Source organism: Sphaerodactylus townsendi, linkage group LG07, assembly GCF_021028975.2.
Source record: "Sphaerodactylus townsendi isolate TG3544 linkage group LG07, MPM_Stown_v2.3, whole genome shotgun sequence".
Taxonomy (NCBI): domain Eukaryota; kingdom Metazoa; phylum Chordata; class Lepidosauria; order Squamata; family Sphaerodactylidae; genus Sphaerodactylus; species Sphaerodactylus townsendi.
Window position 1 is genome coordinate 28,436,111 of NC_059431.1, and position 20,480 is coordinate 28,456,590.

General features: G+C 43.1%; 2 protein-coding genes across 3 annotated transcripts in view; one reads left to right on the forward strand and one right to left on the reverse strand.

Moving 5' to 3' along the window:
- The window catches only part of MTREX (Mtr4 exosome RNA helicase), a 51,624-nt gene extending 38,560 nt beyond the window's left edge, over nt 1-13,064 (forward strand). Inside the window, 8 exon segments of the mRNA XM_048503094.1 lie at nt 3,235-3,345; nt 3,605-3,793; nt 4,611-4,774; nt 6,232-6,337; nt 8,029-8,085; nt 9,045-9,207; nt 12,267-12,371; nt 12,759-13,064. Of these exon segments, the coding sequence (XP_048359051.1) occupies nt 3,235-3,345; nt 3,605-3,793; nt 4,611-4,774; nt 6,232-6,337; nt 8,029-8,085; nt 9,045-9,207; nt 12,267-12,371; nt 12,759-12,811 (948 nt within the window). The 3' untranslated portion in view covers nt 12,812-13,064.
- PLPP1 (phospholipid phosphatase 1) overlaps nt 12,557-20,480 on the reverse strand; it is a 98,344-nt gene continuing 90,420 nt past the window's right edge. For both annotated transcript variants that reach the window (XM_048503092.1, XM_048503093.1), the window contains exons 5-6: nt 14,750-14,926; nt 12,557-13,421 (exon numbers count right to left, since the gene is read on the reverse strand). In XM_048503092.1, coding sequence (XP_048359049.1) covers nt 13,287-13,421; nt 14,750-14,926 — 312 coding nt within the window. In that variant the 3' untranslated portion in view covers nt 12,557-13,286. The remainder of the gene's footprint in view (nt 13,422-14,749; nt 14,927-20,480) is intronic.

Sequence of the window (20,480 nt, forward strand, 5' to 3'; positions counted from 1 at the left end):
ACACTATATATATAGGGGTTTTTTTACCTTTTACTCCGCTCATTCTGAGAAGCGCATGGATGTGCCCGCCCTGCTGCCTGCAGGGCGGGCAAGGATGAAGCCGGCGGCTCGGCCTCACTGGCCGCCGGGAAAGCACCCGCCCCGCTCCAATGGGGCAGGTGAGATGGGAAGCCCACGCCGTGGCCCAGCCGACCGTGGGCAGTTGGTGCGCCCGGCCTGCTGCCTGCAGGGTGGGCAAGGATGGGGCCGGCGGCTCGGCTCGTGGAGCCACAGTGCAAGGGCAGAAGAGCCGCATGCGGCTCTCGAGCCACAGGTTCCCTACCCCTGATCTAGGTGGATTCTTCTGCATCCACAAGTAGATCTGTCTCATTTGCCTTTTCTTTGCTTTAGTCATTAATGGGGGGAGGGAGGGTTGCCCTTGGGGAAAACGCATAAAGGAGATGTATAAACAATGTGATTTAGGACTCTGGCTGTAGCTGTCTAGCTACAAAAATTCCCGAGATTATTCAAGCTTAGAGCAGCATTTATCATTAAATCCCAGATCGGCCTTTCACAATTCTGTTTACCCCATTTTCAAGCAGTTTCTAAGAGTCTGTTAAACTATTTCTTGGAGTAACTGGAGAAAGTTCATATTTTCCCCCTACATTCAGCCATTAAATATTAAAGATGTTATCCCTTTTTTTCATTCTTGTACACAGCTGACAACTTCTTCTGAGAGCTTTTTTAAAAAGTGGGGTGTTTTTTTTTTTGCTATAACTAAACTGTTCCAGTTGGCCATATGTTAGGCACATTCTGTCATTCAACGTTACTGGAAGACAGTAGCTAAGTTTGGGCCCACTGGAGACTTCAGTCTGTGAGGCCACGGTTATAAATATTAAGTAATTTTCTAGAATTCATAATTTATCTAAAGTATCTCCAACTGAATGGACTTGCCTGTACACTGCCATTTTTTTCTCCAACCCATGAACCCCAGCATTCATGGGGTTATTTCAGTTACTTTCACAGTAGACCTTTGAGGTAGGTTAATCTGGGAAAAAAAATGTGATTTCCTAAAAGCAGCATAGTGATTTTAGGTCCAAGACCTGTAGCATCTGAGACACCAACAACATTTTCAGGGTATGAACTTTTGGGAGTCAGGGCTCCCTTCTTTTGTCCTCTGAAGTTCTCTTCGTGGCAGTGATTTTCGTTTATAATAAACTAGACACTCCTTATTTACTTGCACAAATGCATAATGGGCATTAAACCTAACTTTGGGTAGAAAAGAACAATGAGTATTGTTATTTGGGGTGGGGGTTACATAACATCTTGTACTCTTGAAAGGTCTTCAGCGACTTAGGACATGTTTAGCAAATCAGTGGGAAATGAGTTTTGCAGAAATTTGGATTTAGCAATCCAGCAGCAAGCATTCTCTCGCACTGGAGAGAAACAGCCTTACTCCTTAAGTGATTTTAATTTCTGATGGATGAGTTGCTTTGGTAAACTCATTCCACTTCATCTGTGTAATGCAGTTTAATGCCACTGCTGCGTTGTTGCAGATTCCTAACAGACGTAGAGGATGGGTGTGTAAAGCGGGCTCTTGGGAGCCTGGTGCTGAGATGCCTTTCGGCTTATTGTAATAAATTTAAGACAGGCTCCAGGGCAGAAGTTTAAGAAGTAGAGTTCGTAGGGTCCAAAGAATACACTTTAAAGGACTTAGTACAGGCAATAGCTGGCCTGGGCAGAAACCTTGTTAAGAGAGTAGTGGGAATCTCTTCTTTGTGAGATGCAGACCTAATGAAATGGAACTTGTTTGTTTAGATTCTTGTAGTCTGTTTTTCTCCCCCATGGAGACACAAAGCAGAGATTCAAACCTTGGTCCTTCATATCGCTTGTCTTCCAAGCATTCCACAGTACTTTTTTTCCAGTAAGAAAATATTATGCCAACTAGCTGAAGTTAAAGCTGGTTGCTGAAGATTTTCTACATTGAAGATTAGCTTTGTGGGAAAAGCTCTTTGCAAAGCCAGTCATTACTGAGAAATAGGCTGTCGTCTGTTTCACCAAGAGATTCCAAGAGATTTCTGAATTAATCCGCCACTTCTTTCTGGATCTCCTGTGCAGTGGAATGCTGTGCTGTGGTCCTAGTGCCTACCTAGTTCTTCCCCTCCCCCTTCTGATCCTCTAAAAGCATTAAAGAATCTTTTTTAAGCCCTGCTGTTGTCAAAATCATTATTCTGTGCACTATGAAACATTGAACTTTGATAAAAGAGCATTTATAGTGCATTGGACGACTTCCAGAAAGACTTGCCTTTTTGTATAGTAGGGATTGCCATTTTCTACCCCATTCTGGAACCTCTGTGCTGCCGTGGCCATTTTAAGAATCTTCCCAGTAGTTTCCCCTTCTTGCAACTCATCTGATGGGCAGTTCCATGTAAAAATTAGGTAAAGTTTTGTCAAAGGCTTTCACAGCCGGATTCAACTGGTTGTGGTGGGTTTTCCGGGCTGTGTGGCCGTGGTCTGGTAGATCTTGTTCACTTCTCTGTGATATACCTCTGAAGATGCCAGCCACAGATGCAGGCAAAATGTTAGGAACAAGATCTACCAGACCACAGCCACATAGCCTGGAAAACCTACCACAACCAGTAGATAGTTTGTTCATCGTGGTCGGTCGGTCGGTCGGTCGGTCGGTCGGTCGGTCGGTCCGTTCTTTCTTTCTTTCTTTCTTTCTTTCTTTCTTTCTTTCTTTCTTTCTTTCTTTCTTTCTTTCTTTCTTTCTTTCTTTCTTTCTTTCTTTCTTTCTTTCTTTCTTTCTTTCTTTCTTTCTTTCTTTCTTTCTTTCTTTCTCTCTAATTAGCAATATTCAAAGCTTCGCAAATCATGTATTAGAATAGCAACCACTTGGAGGACTGCTCTACCTCTTGTGAAAAAGCCCTGGTAGAAGCCAGGTCTACCTGCGATTGAAAGTAATGAGGCAGAGTATAGTAAGTGGCTATGCTTTTGTGACCACAAAATAATCACTAAACGGTGCTTATATATAACCTAATACCTTTAAGTATTCTCAGTGTTCAGCAAAGGTCTGGAAGGTTAATTTCTTTGGCAAGAATATTAAAAAAAAACTTTGCTCCTTCTTAGAAAATCTGTAATAGAGCAGTGAACTTTTAAGGCCACTCTTGCAGGAAATAACTAACAATGACCATAAAGCAGTCCCCAGATTTACAAACATGTTTTTAACCTGCTCATTTGTGTCTGTTTTGATAGGTTGTTCCTGTTCTGGTGCATCTTCTGTCTGCAATCAGCAGTGTTCGACTTTATATACCAAAAGATCTGAGGCCTCTTGACAATAGGCAGAGTGTACTGAAGTCAATACAGGTAGGGTATTTCTACTTTGACTATTTTTAAAAGGCAGGTAGCACAGAGCTTCTTCCTTAGCCATATAAAATTCATTATTTTTAACTTTTGCATAAAGTTGGTCTTTCTCTGCAATATAGGGATGTGAGGGTCACTCCAGAAACTGGTGAGGCATTGCCATTTACAGGAGCTGAATGCTGAAGTTTTTATTTCCAACTCTGTCATTTTGCCTGGCAAGCTGCTTTAAAAAAATGCACATATATTTTTTCTTTCTCTTAAGGAAGTACAAAAACGTTTTCCTGACGGCGTTCCATTGCTAGATCCCATTGATGATATGGGCATCAAAGATCCAGGTCTGAAAAAAGTAATCCAGAAGATTGAGGCCTTTGAGCACCGTATGTATTCTCATCCGCTTCACAACGATTCTAATTTGGAAACTGTGTACAAACTTTGTGAAAGAAAAGCACAGGTAAGAAATGGCTAGTCTAGTGCTTAAGGTAAAATTGGTTAACAGTGGGTTGGATCTTACGGAGGAGGTTGGCTCTTTCTGTAGCAGAAGGCAGTGGTAGGATCCAGCCTAGATTGTCATTCCTATGGACACTTTCCCATAGGCTTTTTTCTCTCTATAGAATTTGTTTTCCTGGTTGATTTGTCTATATATTTTCTTTGACAAGTGTAGTGGCCTGTTAGAAAATCTTCAGATGGTTTTTGGCAGGCAGGTCATTTGATCAAATGCAGCTGGTTTTTTTAAATTTTTTGACTTTGTTAATCTGCTTCATTGTATTGCATTTACGGGGGGTTAGACTTGATGGCCCTTGGGGTCTCTTCCAACTCTATGATTTTATGCCTTGCCTCATGCTCTGGACTCTATGGTAACTAAGCCTTGTTAGACCAGAAAGATCTTATTCAAAATCCCATGAACTGTGCATTGACTTTCATATTGCCAGTTTTGGCTTCTATTAATTGCACAGTGTTCTCAAATGCTGCAGTGGAAACTGCTTTTGAAACTACTAGGAATTCCAAGTATTGGGCAGGGTGGGAGGAGTCTATTCCAGTCCTGTACACTCTTAGTACAGAAATATCTTCAACATTTTCTCATTTACAAAACAGTTTTTCTTCTTGTTTCCCAGACATGCCAGTGGCCATGTAGTTTATGCCTGTACTGTAATGGGAATAATTTTTTTTGTAATTTGAAACCAGCTCCTTTTTTAGAAGGCGATGAGGTAACCACCATCCCGGTGTCTGATACCATAAACACAAGCGCTTGTGCACCTTTATGTCTTTAGATTGCGGTAGATATTAAAGCAGCAAAGCGGGAACTGAAGAAAGCCAGGACTGTTCTACAGATGGACGAACTGAAGTGCCGTAAACGAGTTCTAAGAAGGTTGGGTTTTGCGACCTCTTCCGATGTCATCGAGATGAAAGGACGAGTCGCGTGTGAAATCAGCAGGTAATAGATGTCGTGGCTGTTATAGAAGCATCCTGATAAAACATTCAGATAGTTTTCAAGGTTTTCTTTATTAGAAGTATTTTTCCTCTCCCTACAGAATCAAGGAAGAGAAGGAAAAACGGTGGTGCAGTGGGAAAAGAAATTTAACTGTATTTCACTCAGAGATTTTTGAGTGAAACACAATTAAAATTTCTCATGGCACAGTCATTTTTTCTTCTCTTATCTCATGATGTTGGACACATAAGAAATGTTACATTTCACTCATGTCAGAAAAAAGACTAAAGGGTTCATCCCTAATAGCCTGACAGGTATAACACAGAACATGATTGGGATTATCAGAGAACATGGAGACTGAATCCCAGAAGGACAGTCGTGTTGATCTGTTGCAGTAAAAAAAAGAAAAAGTTGCACGCTTTCACAAGATAATGTTTTGTAGCTTACACTTTCTTAAATTGTAGCATATTTTGTCAGATGCTTGATTAAGTTCAGGATCCAAAGACTGTTTTTGTATGTCAAAGGAAGTTTTGTAATGGCTCCCTATTGTCAAATCTTCAATATATTATTGGGTTATTTTAATGTTATTTTTATTGTTGTTTTAATGGTTACATTTTATTTGTGATGTTTTTATTGATTTTAACATGTCCAAGCCAACTAGAGATGCTATTATGTGGCGCGGTATAAATATTTATAAACAATTAATTTGCCTCCCAATGGAGTCATAAACAAAGTGAGAATTTAGAATCATTTTATGAGCAGAAAGTTGTTTAATATATGGGTTTATGTATTACTGGGAATCCTCTAAGACCTTTTAATATATGTCTTATGGAACTATTTTAGGCGAGTGATTTGTGAGTTTTTTTAAATTGGAAGATCTGTAGAGTGTCCATCTTTGATTGTTATTTTTAAGTTAATCATAGGGCTAAATTATTAATGCTACATCGCACAAAAGGCATCTTAGTGGCTGAAAGTGCAGTCAAGTTGCAGCCAACTTCTGGTGACCCCAGAGGGTTTTCAAGGCAAGAGATGAACCATGGTCGTTTACCATTGCCTGCCTCTTCATTGCAACCTTGACTTCCCTGGTGGCCTCCCATCCAAAAACTGACTGGGGCTGCCCCCTGCTTAGCTTCTAAGAGATTGGCCTACCCTGGGCCATCCAGGACAGGCCACTTTTGTTGAGCCCTGCAGAATGAAGCAATATACGTCACACACTGGTGATAGCAAGCATCAGAGGCCTAGCTAGTGAGCTTGATATGGTCTTCTGTGTGACATAACTGGGACTGGTTTTATTTCCCAAAGTACAAGCTCAGTTAAGCTTGTGTCATTACCTTTAGTCTCCTTAAATATATTGAGCCTGTCCATTTTTTAATTAAACTGCCTCCTTGGAAACTACTTTACAAATCGAAAGCTGTCCCAAGATTTCTAATGCCGTCCGCTCTTTAATTTTTCTCTTCTTTCAGTGCAGATGAGCTGTTGCTGACAGAAATGATGTTCAATGGACTTTTCAATGACTTGTCTGCTGAACAAGCTACTGCTTTGCTAAGCTGCTTTGTGTTTCAAGAAAATGTGAGTTGAATTGTGTGTCCGAGGGGAGGATCCTAACCTTGATCCATTAAATTTCTTTTTCCAAGTTAGAGAAAGCAATAGAGCTAGAATACTGTGAATTAATTCAATCCTAGATCTTAATTACATCCCAGATAAACATGTCACAGCCAACATCCCCTTTTACTTTTACGAGGTGTTTGTGGAGGAGAGAGGGACAAGATAGTCTTAAGACTTTGTGAGCTGGAACTTGTCCCCAGCAAGTAGCACGGGAAAGTGGATAGAGAGGACTTTCTCCCCTCTCCCGTAACACTGGAATGAGGGTTTAAATTGTGGGACTCACTAGCACAGAGCTTTTTCCATAAGGGCTTAGACATATTCTTGAGAGACAGGCCTGTTTTAACAAGTGTAAAGGGGTACAATTAGCAAGCTTGATTTGCATGTGTTGAGCAAGCTTGATTTGCAAGCTTGCAAATTACAACCTTTACATTTGTTAAACAGGCAAATGGTTCTTTCTCCTACCCTGGACATTCCACAGGTACATATACTCCACTTGCTTTTCTACCATCAGATCCTCTGAAGATGCCAGCCACAGATGCTGGTGAAAACGTCAGGAGAAAATGCTGCTAGTACGCGGCCACATAGCTTGGAAACCACACAACACCCCAGTGTTTAATCATTATCTGGGGCAGGGTACTAGACCAGATGGTTTCAGAGAGTACCCTTGTTAGTTTGCAGTAGAAGAGCTAGATTTTGAGTCTGGTAGCACCTCAGAGGCCAATGAGGTGTAAGCTTTCAAGAGTCAAAGCTCTGATGAAGGGAGCCTCGGCCCTTGAAAGCTTATCCCCTAAACAAATAGCTGGTCTCAAAGGTGCTGTCAGACTAAATGGACTGCTTTTGTTCTTACCTGAGAAGGCCCCAAAGTACGCGATCGCTTGGAAAGCAGACTGAATAGAATCTGGTAGTGCAGGGAAATGGATGATGCTCATAATAGTCGCGATAGAAGTGCATATTTAGTTGCTACTTTTAAAATGAATCATCCCCCCCCCCCCCCCCCGGTCTAACTGAACCAAGTGTGAACTTTTTGAGAATATCAAATGCCTTGTTTCTCAGCTTGAAAAACTTGTCATTGGCTTGGATCCAAACAGCCATATGCACTAATGGAAGGCATTTTCCTTTCACATGGGGAGCCCTCCCCATTTCCCTTTGATTTTCTCTAGGGTTCGATTGTGGAAGGTTCCCCTTCTCTTGAGAATAATTCTTCAGCTGATACAAAAGGCTGAAGCATTTTTTTTGTTTGTTTTCTATTCATTTTTCTCTTTCAGAGAACTTATGGCTTAAAAGCAGGCTTTAGTGAGAAGCTTTCATCTATAGCCATTGACTACTTTGAACCATGCCTAGAAAGCTTCTTAAATTCAGTTATGCAATAGTTGCCATAAGGTTTAATTGATGTGTAATAAGACCAGCCAGAGACTGAAATTTCACTGAAAGGGATTCCAGTCTGCACTGCATTATGTCATTGTAGTGCTAGCCTTTATTTCAAAGATGGGAACATTCAAGAGTGAATGAGCACAATCCTTCAAGCACGGTAGACCTCTGCTTGTCTCATTCAGGCTTTATAGATCAGTTTGGAACTTGTGATAGTTGAGGAATAATTCAGAATTGTAGTTCTGTAATCCTAAAGGACATGACTGGCATTCCCTTCTTTTCTCCAGTCCAGCGAAATGCCCAAGCTGACAGAACAATTGGCAGGCCCCCTTCGCCAAATGCAGGTAAACTTTTTCATCACTAAGTTAGTTGAATGAATGCGCAACTCTTTCTTAGAACTGAGTGTGTGCCTTACCAATTTTGATGAAATGTGTTATGGATAGTTTCAGTGCGGTAGGCAATACACTTTCTGTTCAATAAAACCTGTTACTGGAAGAAGAGGAGGAGGAGGAGTTTGGATTTATGTCCCCCCTTTCTCTCCTGCAGGAGACTCAAAGGGGCTTACAATCTCCTTGCCCTTCCCCCTCACAACAAACACCCTGTGAGGTAGGTGGGGCTGAGAGAGCTCCGAGAAGCTGTGACTAGCCCAAGGTCACCCAGCTGGCGTGTGTGGGAGTGCCCAGGCTAATCTGAATTCCCCAGATAAGCCTCCACAGCTCAGGCGGCAGAGCTGGGGATCAAACCTGGTTCCTCCAGATTAGATACACGAGCTCTTAACCTCCTGCACCACTGCTGCTCCTTTCTTGCTCCTCACTATAATCATGTGTTCTTCAGTTATAATGTATGCAGCACTGTGATGACATAGACCATGATATGTCTACTCTAAGCACTTAATGTAATGGTGTGATTTCACCTAATGATCTTGAAGCATTTGTCATCTTTCAGAGTTGGTCTTCAGCTATCAATGCAGTTAGTTAGGGGACAGGGAGGTGGCTGTCGGGAAGATTTTGTCTTATTTGAAAGAAAATCTAGCCAGTTGGATCCAAAGGCACGTACGCTTGGGTAGGATCTCAGTCCACAATTCCTGTGGGCTTCCCACTCAAGCTGCAACCCCCTGAACACTCTTCCCCCCCCCAGTTTGAGCTCAATATTGGCTGATTTGGAGCTCATATTGGCTGATTTGGAGTGTTAAAAAGTGAGGCATCATTTATATTCAGTCTCCCTCTTACTCATTAGATTATCAGCACTGGAAGAGTAGCGTTTTTTAAATACATATTAAATGAAGACTTGTCTTGTTTTAAAGGAATGTGCAAAAAGAATTGCTAAAGTCTCCGCAGAAGCTAAATTGGAAATTGATGAGGAAAATTATCTCAATTCCTTCAGGCCGAACTTGATGGATGTGGTACATACCTGGGCCAACGGAGCCACTTTTGCTCACATATGCAAAATGACTGATGTCTTTGAAGGTATGTGTGATTGTTTCACTTGAGCCGCATGATCGAATGCCAATCCGTGGCCTAAGAGTGTCTTTTCACAATTCTGAGGGAAAGGAAGGAAATAACTTGCATTCCATTCTATTGTGGTTGGCTGTTTGCTTTTTTTTGAGAACTGCAAGAATCTTCACGGGATCTAAAGTCGGCATCAGATTATTTTAATGCACCTCCCTCCCTTCCCAACCACGGATCTTCAGCATTTATGATGAAGCCATTTGTCACTTGCTTTGGCAGCAGCCACCTTCAGAGTAGCTGCTATCAAGAGTACGTGGCAGGTGGATTTCTGGACAGGGTGCTGCTGCAGTCACCGGGTTGCTTTTCTTCCTCAAAAGGGAACAATATGGGTCAAAATGATCTTGCCCACAGCTGCACAAGAAGCGGCACTACTGAACTTAGCAGGGCTCACTTCTGTGTAAACCTGTACAGGATCATGTAGCAATGAAGATGTTGCCTTCCCTCCAGGCAGTGTTTGTAGCAAGATTTTGCTTTGTTTCCACAGATATATGACACTAACCACCACGAAAAAAGCAGCTTCAAACACAGCAGAGATCAGGACCGTTTCTGCTGCGGGTAGAGTTCTGTGTTGAAAGGATTTTTTAAGAACCTTTCCTAGCACTGCAGCCTTGACCCAGTCCAGGCCTCTCTGTGGCTCATCGTAGCTTTGCTACAAAATAGCCCGACTAGGGAAGATTCCTTGTGGTCTGCATCTATCTAAGAATATGCCCACTGATTAATTACAGAGCAATATCTGTATAAGTCTGTGGCAACAAAACCAAAAATGAGTGTGTTGCACTCTAATGACTGACAGACTTATTGTAAACACTAATCTGTGAAAAATTGTCATAATAAAGCTGTTACTTATTTTATTTATACAGTCATAGATAAGGCCATAAAGACATTAAAAATATACAACCTATCAAATTCTATGATGTCCAGACTGGTTAAGACTAAAATGAACCTTTGTAAAATCATATAAAATATCAGTTCATAGTACAAAATATAATAAAATCTGATCTTTGTAAAAACTGTTGAAAAATAATTTAATTAACCTAAACCATTATGATAACAATCAGCTCCAAGTGGCTTTCATCCTTCTCCTTTGTCTTTATCCCCTTAAACCTTTTAGACAAGAATCGTAGAATTGGGTGTTGAATGAAAAGAAACTTGAATCTGCATTTATCATTTATAGTTTATTGGCTGTGGTGAAGCAGGAAATCAATTCAGTTGATAGCTGCATTTACAAATAACTGTATGAAGGCTGTCCCCCCCCCCCCCCCCCCCCACAAAAGTGGGTGATAATAGGTCTTGTGAGTGAACTCTGTGCTGCCGCTTGGTTCACCTGACCAGTATAGCGTAATCCCAAACCACCACGGTACCCATTTTTGGCACATCCTTGTATTCGCATGGCAGATAAGCAGTCCTTTCCACAGCTTTGGATGCAGCTTTTGGGAGCAGTGAGGCGCATCGGTGAAAGTAAGGCACTTTAAAATTCCATGCTGAAGTGCATATCATTGATACTCTAGTGGATGCAGCTGTGGGGTGTGTGCTGGAGGATAACAGGCTTTAGCGCTGCAAAAGCTGATATGACTTGCATGCAAGAAGTCTTGACTTCAGCCTTAGATTAAATTGGGGGGGGGCTGCATTTTTGGCTTGCCTTGCATTTTTATAATGGACTTTTTGAGCAGAGGGCAGCAGACTCTTCTCCCAGTTCTTGCCTGCCCAGAATAAAGCATGACCTATATTTGGAAGATACACTCCGGCTTCTTTTGGCTCAGACTTGTGTCTTTTTTGTAATTGACTCCAGGTGGCTTTTAACTGGCTGCTGGATCCAGCATGGAGATCAAATTTAATTTCAAACTGACACTCTGGCTGAGCAAAATTGATGTCACTGCCTTCATGTACTTTATAAACGGAGTAGCAAATGGCCTTCAGCTCTTCTACAGTGTACTTCCTGTTTATGGAGCCTGTTGTGGGTCCGGCTAAAACCCAACCTAGCCAGCTCAACAAGCTTTCCTCCTTCCCTTCCTGTACAGTTCAGTGGAGAAGGCTCAGCCAGGACACCAACATGACACTCGAGTCACTATCTGGGGTAGGAGGGGGTGTGGCTTTGTGAGAGTTTATTCTTTTAAATACCTGCATGTGCACTGGGCTGCAAGGAACTAAGAAATCTAGCAGACTCCAGTCGTTATCAGGGTTTTTTAAAGTCTCTGCCATGTTATGTTTGAATATCCTCTCATCTCTTCTGGGTGGGATGCAGGAAGCCACTTACCCGTGCCCAATTAAGGCAAATAACATTTGACATAGGAGGGAACGGGGTCCCTTTTCCTTGGCTAAGGGCTCTTTGTTGGATGTATAAACCCAAGAGTGTAGGGCCAGCCCCGCAGCTGAAATGTAGACTACAGGGAATAATCCTGCAAATACACCATATATACGGAATATAATCAGATGGTGGTTTTGTATTCTGTAATGTGGATTAGGAACATGTAGGCTTGTATCTTCTCTGTGTAAACTGTTCCGGCATGGTGTAGTGCAAGGGTCTGCAACCTGTGGCTCTCTAGATGTTCATGGACTACAATTCCCATCAGCCAATTGGCCATGCTGGCAGGGGCTGATAGGATTTGTAGTCCATGATCATCTGGAGAGCCGCAGGTTGCAGACCCCTGGTATAGTGGTTAAGAATGGCAGACTCTTAATTTAGAGAACTGGGTTTAACTCCCCACTCCTCAACATGAGCAGTGGCCTCTAATCTGGTGAGTCGGATTGATTTCCCCACTCCTCCATAGGAATCCTGCTGGGCTAGTCACAGTTCTCTCAGCCCTACCTGCCTCACGAAGTGTCTGTTGTGGAGGGGGGCGGAGATGAAAGGGGATTATAAGGCCACTTTGAGACTCCTTACAGGTAGAGGAAAGCGAGGTATAAAAGCCAGCTGTTTTCTTCTAGTCCTATGACTTGAAGGTATAACCAACTTATTTTGTGTTTAAAAGACGCTAATCATAAAACGCCTGCTTAAAACCAAAGCCTTTTTTTTAAAGGGAGTATAATTCGCTGTATGAGGCGGCTAGAAGAATTGCTTCGACAGATGTGCCAAGCAGCAAAAGCCATTGGAAATACAGAGCTGGAAAATAAATTTGCAGAAGGTATGCTTATATATATATGTACACACACAGCATCTTATAAATACAAATCTTCCCCCCAAAAAGTGTTAAACCATTTTAAACTGCTTGTAAACACAAGTGTTTCACTGTCTTTTCTGATACTTCAGCTTGTATCTTTATCAGCTGCTCTCCACTTTAGAGGAAATAATGTAACCAAAAACCCACAGTGTCATCAAAACAACTTTTAATTAAGAACTGGGAAAATAAAACGAGCAGTTGGGACACTCGATCGGGACACTGGATCTCAATGGCCAGCCACTGCCGAACATGCTTGCTAAATGCAAATTATTTTTCTGTCACTGGCAATAGCCAGGTGCAACCTGCCTTTTAGATTTACTAGTGATAATTTTGTTTCCTTCTCATTCACAGGTATTACAAAGATCAAGAGAGATATTGTGTTTGCTGCAAGCCTTTACCTATAACAAGCCCAGGGATAATACGGAACGGGCACCACCCATCTCTTCTGCTGTTGAGATTTCACAAAATAATCCCCTGGGAACAAAAAAATTGACTGCACAGGCTGCCCGTCCCCAGCAAGACAGATGCTTTACAGTGTTCCTAATGTGTTGTATGTATTTCACCATAAGCAACATGCTAGCAGGGCGTATTGCCATACACCACTGCTCTTTGTACATAAGTGTTACCATATTATTTTAATTAAAAAAATAGCCCAAATAATGTGTCTTTAAAGCACAAGCTTGAACCAACAGAAACGCTTTTAGATACATAGGTCTTAAATGTTACTATATACATGTAAAGTGAGCATCCGAGAGATATAGCAGCAGCAGTCCCTTCAAAAGGCATTTTAATTTATTTTTTTTACACAGGCCAGAAAGACTTGCAAAGCTTTCCTTTTGGAGAGCAGGAGATTCCACAGGGTAGTAGCTCTTGAGCTGGTCACGGCTGGTGATTACTGCCAAAGTGATTTCCATTGGTAGGTGTCGTCTCATGTAAAGTTGTGTGTGAGTCTTCTTCCTCTTTCTGTTTAAAAGTCGGACCTCTCTCTTTGAAGAAATCTGATACGTATGCAACCTAGATGAACATAATGGAAAGCATTAGATAAAGCAAATGGCACTAGCAGTGGGCTATCCTACTGGTTCTGCTTCTAGTGTGAGCACAATAACAGCAGAGTCCACAAGAAGTTAAGAAGCATCTGTAGATAGAGATGGGAAGTTGCATCCCACTATCCTAACTTCAGAGTAATCCTCCTGAGATTTTGTTTTTGGAAAAATTGTGGCCCCTTCTTTTGAAGACTTAGTGAGTACAGAAGGGTGGAAGAGTATACCTTATATACTCACGTATAAGTCTACTTTTTCAGCACATTTTTTGTGCTAAAAAGCCCCCCCCCCTCGACTTATACGCGAGTGAGGGCCCCACTTAATTTTTGTGTGGTGTTCCCCCTCTCCTGTCTTCGCTCTCTCCTGCCTTCTTCTCTGCCTTCCCCCTTTCAGCTGCTTTCTCTGCCTCTGCTTCGCTCTCCTCTGCCTTCTTCTCTGCCTCCCCCTTTTCAGCCTCCTTCTCTGCTTCGCTATCCTCTGCCTTCCCCCTTTCAGCCGCTTTCGCTGCCTTCTTCTTGGCAGCAGCCAGCTCCTGGCTTTCAGCGGGTGACAGCCAGTTGACCTGGGTGAGCTGGACAAGCTGCCGGATGGAGAGGTCGGTGTCAGAGACCTTGGGATTGGTGAGATGGAGGGTCAGTGGCAGAGATCCCCAAATAGCGTCCGGCTGTACCTATTTTTATTTTTGAAATTTACCAGTAGCTGCTGCATTTCCCACCCTAGACTTATACTCGAGTCAATAAGTTTTCCTAGTTTTTTGTGGTAAAATTAGGTGCCTCGACTTATATTTGCGTCGACTTATATTTATTTATTGGATTTATAGGCCACCTCACCCCCGAAGGGCTCGAGGCGGCTCACAGTACAACTGTTCTCAATAACAGCACATAAAATACATAAATAAAGCTTAACCCCATTAAAACAAATTTTCAACAGCAGTAATTATATCACTGCAGAATAATTATATACCACTTCAACATTATACCACTTCAACTTCAATTATATACCACTTCAACAGCAGCAATTATACCAATCTATTATACACGCGTATATACGGTAATTCCACTTCGCACAGTATTGCAAGTCTATGACATTGTTACAAGCCATATTCTCTTCCCTTTTCCTCACTCTTTCATAGAAGTGGCAAATATCACAAGAAGGGGGTCTAGGTGAATAATTTGTGTTCCTGCTTCCTTTGGTTGAAACCGCCTATGCTTTGGAAGTGGCAAAACAGTGGCAGGCAATTGAGCCACAATCCCAAGACATCAGCTGTACTTTCTGGCAAAGTAACTCAGTCTGCAGACTTACGATAAGAATGGCTACCAGTGCTCCTTGGACCAGTCCAGTCAGTACATCGCTCCAATGATGCTTGTAGTCAGAAACACGGGACAGGCCCACGTAGATCGATGCCGCAACGAGGCCAAACTGTATTGTCGGACGCAGAAGTCTTGCCCAGTCACCTCTCATTCTGGCCTGAAGGTAAAGCTAAAGGTAAAGGACACACACGTTCAGGAGATGGCTGCTTTAAAAATCAGTTCAAATTAAAACAAACAAAAAACCCCAACTAGACGTATAGGTAGAAATCTATGGAAGCTTTCAATCAATTGGAATGGTGTAAATGGTAACCTGAGTACCTTTTCAGTCACTGGGTGACATATTTATAGCCACTCTATTGAAAGAAATAGGCTTAACAGGACTTTGTAGCACTGAGATTCATTAGAGACTTCACTATAGATTTTGACAGTACACAGAGGGTAAAATCTGGCCACTCATCTGGGCAGCTGCAGCCTTAACCAGTTAATTCAGTGGTTCTCAACCTTCCTAATGCCACGACCCTTTAATACAGTGCCTCATGTTGTGGTGACCCCCAACCATAACATTTATCCATTTTACAGATGGAGAACACTGATGCAGAGAGTCTTAGGTGACCCCTGTGAAAGGGTCGTTTGACCCCCAAAGGGGTCGCGACCCACAGGTTGAAAACCACTGAGTTAATTACTTCAGTGGCAGCTATGAGCAGGGACAGTATTACTTAACACACTGGCATTCTGGACCCAGTACCCTTAAGTCTGAACTAAACTCATAATCCTGTCAAAAATCAGGAGTGCCGACAGCTAAACTTCATGGGAGGCAAGTTGTGATTAGGACTTCCACGGACAACTTCTAAAGCCCCCATGTACCTGCTGGAACATTTGGTTTGTGTAAGTGGGCAAACACAGCTTACTCTGTGCATAGTAGGTGCAACTTTCCAAAATTAAATTTTTGGGAATGTTGAGAATTTTTTTTTCAAAGAAGCCATTACATCAGAGTGTTGGCATCCAGCTCTTTCAGTCTATAAAAAGACTGTCCAGAGTTTAATTCTGTATGAAGCAATTCCTTAGAAATCCTACTCAAAGAAGCTTTGGCCCTGATGAAGATGTGCCCCAGGCATGTTTTGTTAACCTTCAGTTGCAACAGCTCTTAAGGCACTTAACAGGGCATGTCTCAAAGATGCACTCAGTGTCCACAGCTAGGATTTTTGCTGCAGTTGAATCAACTGAAGTAACTTCATCGTGCAGTTCTGAGCCAAATGCAGTGTTTTCACAAGGAGTTGTTTGTGACAACTCCTACATCACTGCAACACCACTTAGCCCTGGTGTGAATCGCTGCCAGGAATCGTGCTGGTGGTCTGAAGAGAGCAGGCTGGTGGATCGGCGCTGGCCTGCTCTCCCCTTTCTCACTGAGGAATTCTTCTGAAAATACTGAAAAGTGCAACGCTTTGCTCAACGTTCTTCCCACACGCAAGCAGTTTTTGCTATTGGCAGGTCGTGAGGAAAGCTGGAGGAAAGGTAGACTGAGTGGGTGAGGTGGGAAGGTAGCCCTTCAGAAGACTGTGGTTAAAGGCAAAAGGGGGCTGAATGCCTGGAGCTCCAGGGTGGTAAGATTTCATGCCTGCTGCCAGCCTGCCAAAAACTGAACTAGTTATTAATATGCTGTCCGTGAACCTCCCTGAAGCAGAATTATTCGGAGCACCGAGCTCTCTACACAGCTCAGACAGCAAAACAGGAAACTTGGGTTTTATATGTACTCATGAGATTTTCCCCCCACATTAAGAGAGCAGCTACTAAGCTCCAGCTGTTTTAAGATATGAAGATAAGCACATGTTTGAGCTAGGTTTGTTTTACCACCCCAAGTGATTGGTGTGTTAGTTCCACAGAAGAATAAGGGGGAAGCTCCCCTTTTATGGCATCAGATCTAGTGGCAACCTGGCTCAGGGAGTGTCCAAAGCCCAGACAGATCTATCACTCACAAGCACCTCAGGGAGGCCAAGCAAGTTCACTGCCCTCCAAACTGGCCCTTCAAAGAAGTAGATTTCCTTTTCAAACAAGCAGCAGCTGCTCCTGGGTGCTACACATACATGCTCTGGTTTTACATGCCAAGACCGTTAAGGGATAGCCATAGGCCATCGAAGTACATTATCTGCCCTCCATTCTGAATTTAGACTTAACAGTCTGTGCTGCCCAGTAACAGAAACGGCAGCAAAGAGTTTCAGAGCAGTGGCTCCAAGCAATCAGAAACCCCAGAAGAGATTATACCCTAGCACATAGCCACTTTCAGAGGTAGTTCTCATCACTTCCAAATTTAGTTCTCTTGCATCCTTTATTAGTGACCTGACAGCTTCAAAGATTTGGAAAGATTTTAGCTGTCGTTGTATGAACCCAAGCTGAGTGCGTTTTATGCACACAAACAGGCGGCTGCCTTTAAGTCATTGTGCTGATTTAAACTGGTCTCACATCCCAACCTAGTATCCAGGAAGCCACTGCTAGTGAAAAGCCTTTCTGCAGACCAGGCTACTTACATTACAGCGGCCCCTGTTTTCCACCTTCCAATCTAAAATTTAATAGCACTCACCCCAGGAACTAGGGCAGTGATAGCGAACCCTTTTAGAGACCAGGGGAACAGCAAGGGGAAACTGCATCCGGGGCACACGTGCGCCCTGTGCCCCTGCTACGCCCCCCGTCTGCCCCCGCCCTGCCCTGGGACGACCCTGGGATGCCACCAGGACGTCTTCACCATGCCCCCACAGGGGTGTGCACCCAGTGTGTTGCGCACACCTCGCCCCCTTGGCGCTATGCCACTGCCAAGTGCCCAAACGGGGGTGATGGCACACGTGCCCACAAAGAGGGCTCTGAGTGCCACCTCTGGCACACGTGCCATAGGTTTGCCACCACTGAACTAGGGGAACAGTCCAAGTGTCTAGCTACCTAAGGCCAAATAGAAGTGGCAAAATGTATGACAAGTGGTGAGTAAACACAGACAACACTGATGCTGATTCAATACAAGAGACGCAGACAAACAATGTTAAGTTTATAAGGAACACTGAACAGTGAAGCATACTTTTGGCTCTGAAAGCTGTAATTTACCTTGAAGCTATCAGAAAACTTTGCCTTTGGTGGTCCCCTTTTTTGAAAGCACATTTATTAAACTCAAATATGCCACAGATCCCTTTGAGATGTTGTTTATGGAAAGTGGTTAAAATCTCAGCCATAACTAAAACACACTCTCTTCACCACATCCATCCTGCGTACCATTTCTCCCGTTGAAAGTTCAACATGTAGCCCCTTCAAAAGAAGCCACAGACACAAGTGGAAACATCTTTTCAAGCTAGAGGAAGATTTGCTCTTGTAAAACTAGAAGGGTCTCAGAAAAAAAATCCTCTCTCAACTCTGGCTTCAGAAATCTTTAGAAGACCTGACCAAATAAGGAAGAGCTGTAGGCAGTTTTTATTAGCGCGGGGGGGGGGGGGGGGGGGCTTTTTATTCTGACAGATATGATGCAACGCTGGTCTCAAAGCAAAATCTCAGCTATGTTCAAAACTACCTTATCTGCCATATAACATCTAAACACAGCCTGAAAGGAAAATGTAGAGCATTTCCTCATTAACACAGCGTACCTTCTGCCATCAAACTTCTATTTAACTGGCATCTTCCCAATGTAAGAATCCCAAGTAAGCTATTCAATGGAACAGTCTGATGGGGAGTGAGCCACCCAACTTTACTAAAACATCAAAAAGGAACTTTATAGTTTCTACTTATAATATTTTGTGAAACCTAAACCCCTCCAGTCCAGACTTAAGACTATTAGATTACAGCTTCGTTTCCTGCATCAGACAGGACTACTGAAAAAAAGGGAGGAAATTGTAGCTAAACTAGAAATGTACCAAGGGCAGGGACCAGGGTCAGGGGAAGTTTAGGCTGTGTGTGCTGAAAAAGTTGGCTTATACGCGAGTATATACGGTAGCTCCCATTGGAAACAATGGGGGCACCCTCTTTGGGGGTCCATAACTTTGGACCCCTTGAACCAAACTTTACCAAACTTGGGTGGTATCATCAGGAGTGTCAACTGATGATATCCTGAAATTTTGGTGCCACTAGCCAAAAAACTGCGCCCCCTGGTGGCCGACAAGTAATTGATTGGGATGAGACAAGACTGAGGTCTCCGACTGTGAAAGACAGGCAGCTGTATGCTCCATTCTTTGGATGAATTATTAATGGTTGGACATGTCTCAACAGGGACCCTTCAGCAAGATCATTTCCAATTCAAGTATGTCCTTATGCTCTTCTTTCTTCTCTGACCAGTTCACCCCCATTCTGCCATCCTTTTTTTCAATTTATGTGGAGAAGGCTTGCTATGGCTGAGGAGGAAGAAGAGGAAGAGGAAGAAGAGGAAGGAGAAGATGAAGAGTTACAGTTTGGATTTATGTCCCCCCTTTCTCTCCTGTAGGAGACTCAAAGGGGCTTACAATATTCTTGCCCGTCCCCCCTAACAACAAACACCCTGTGAGGTAGGTGGGGCTGAGAGAGCCCTGGAAAGCTGTGACTAGCCCAAGGTCACTCAGCTGGTGTGTGTGGGAGTGCACAGGCTAATCTGAATTCCCCAGATAAGCCTCCACAGCTCAAGCGGCAGATCAGGGAATCAAACCCGGTTCTTCCAGATTAGAATTCACCTGCTCTTAACCACTACGCCACTGCTGCTCTTAGAGCAGAGCAAAGGAAACAACCTGTAACTGCTTACATGCAATGCTCACGGCGACGTGAAGATCTCCTACCGCCCCCCTCTCCAAACCCTAATAGCAGCTTTTAACAAAAGATGGGTAAAGAGTTATATGAAAACCAGGAAACGTAATCCTCTTAGTTCTACTGTCACTATATTTATAGAGAAAACATTAAGCACTTTCATTCTAAATCCATGCTCCGTTCCAACACTTGAATACAGCATGCTTGTCAAGTTTAAAACAATCACATTGTTTTGCTGTAATATTTTGTTTGGTACCACAACAGCCAGTGTTAGTTAGCTGGCGCCATACACATTTTAATTAGGCTGTTCTGCAGACGGAGCAGCCTAAAATATAATTTTCTCAAGCAATTAAGGAAAATACACTACATAACGGGCTAAAAAGCCAGAATGGTATGGTATGGCGGTGAAAGCACAGGACTAGAGAGCAGGATTCAAATTTCATAACATCAGGGCAGCCGTGTGGGATCAGATCAGAACGTCCACCTAGTGCTGCATCTTGTTTCCAGCAGATCCCAGGCAGATGCCATAGAGAGGCCCACAGAAAATGGCATATCTACCACAGTCCCTTTTTCTCGGCCTGTCACCACCAGCTGATAGGCGTGTATGTGTGAAATGAATGCGGGGGGAGAGGGTGTTGCCCCTAAATGTAATACTTCTTCTAATTGCACCAGTGACCAATCCAGGGAAGGATGCATCCATCTAGACCAGTGTTTCCCAACCTTTTCGATGTCACGGTATCCTTGAACTCGCTCTTCATATCTCAGGGTACCCTTGAGGTTCGTTTGATTTTTTTTTTTTGCCTTTTTAAGGGTTTTTTTCCATTTTTGGCCTGCAGGTGGGGGGAGTGGCAAGCAAGGGGAGGGAAAGCAGCTTAGACAGCCGCATTGTTTGTTTGCCTAAAAGGGCAGTTTCTATATGTTTGATTCAGCATTTGGGGCCTGCTATCGAACGAGAAGAGATGGAAATGGCAGTGGCCAAGACA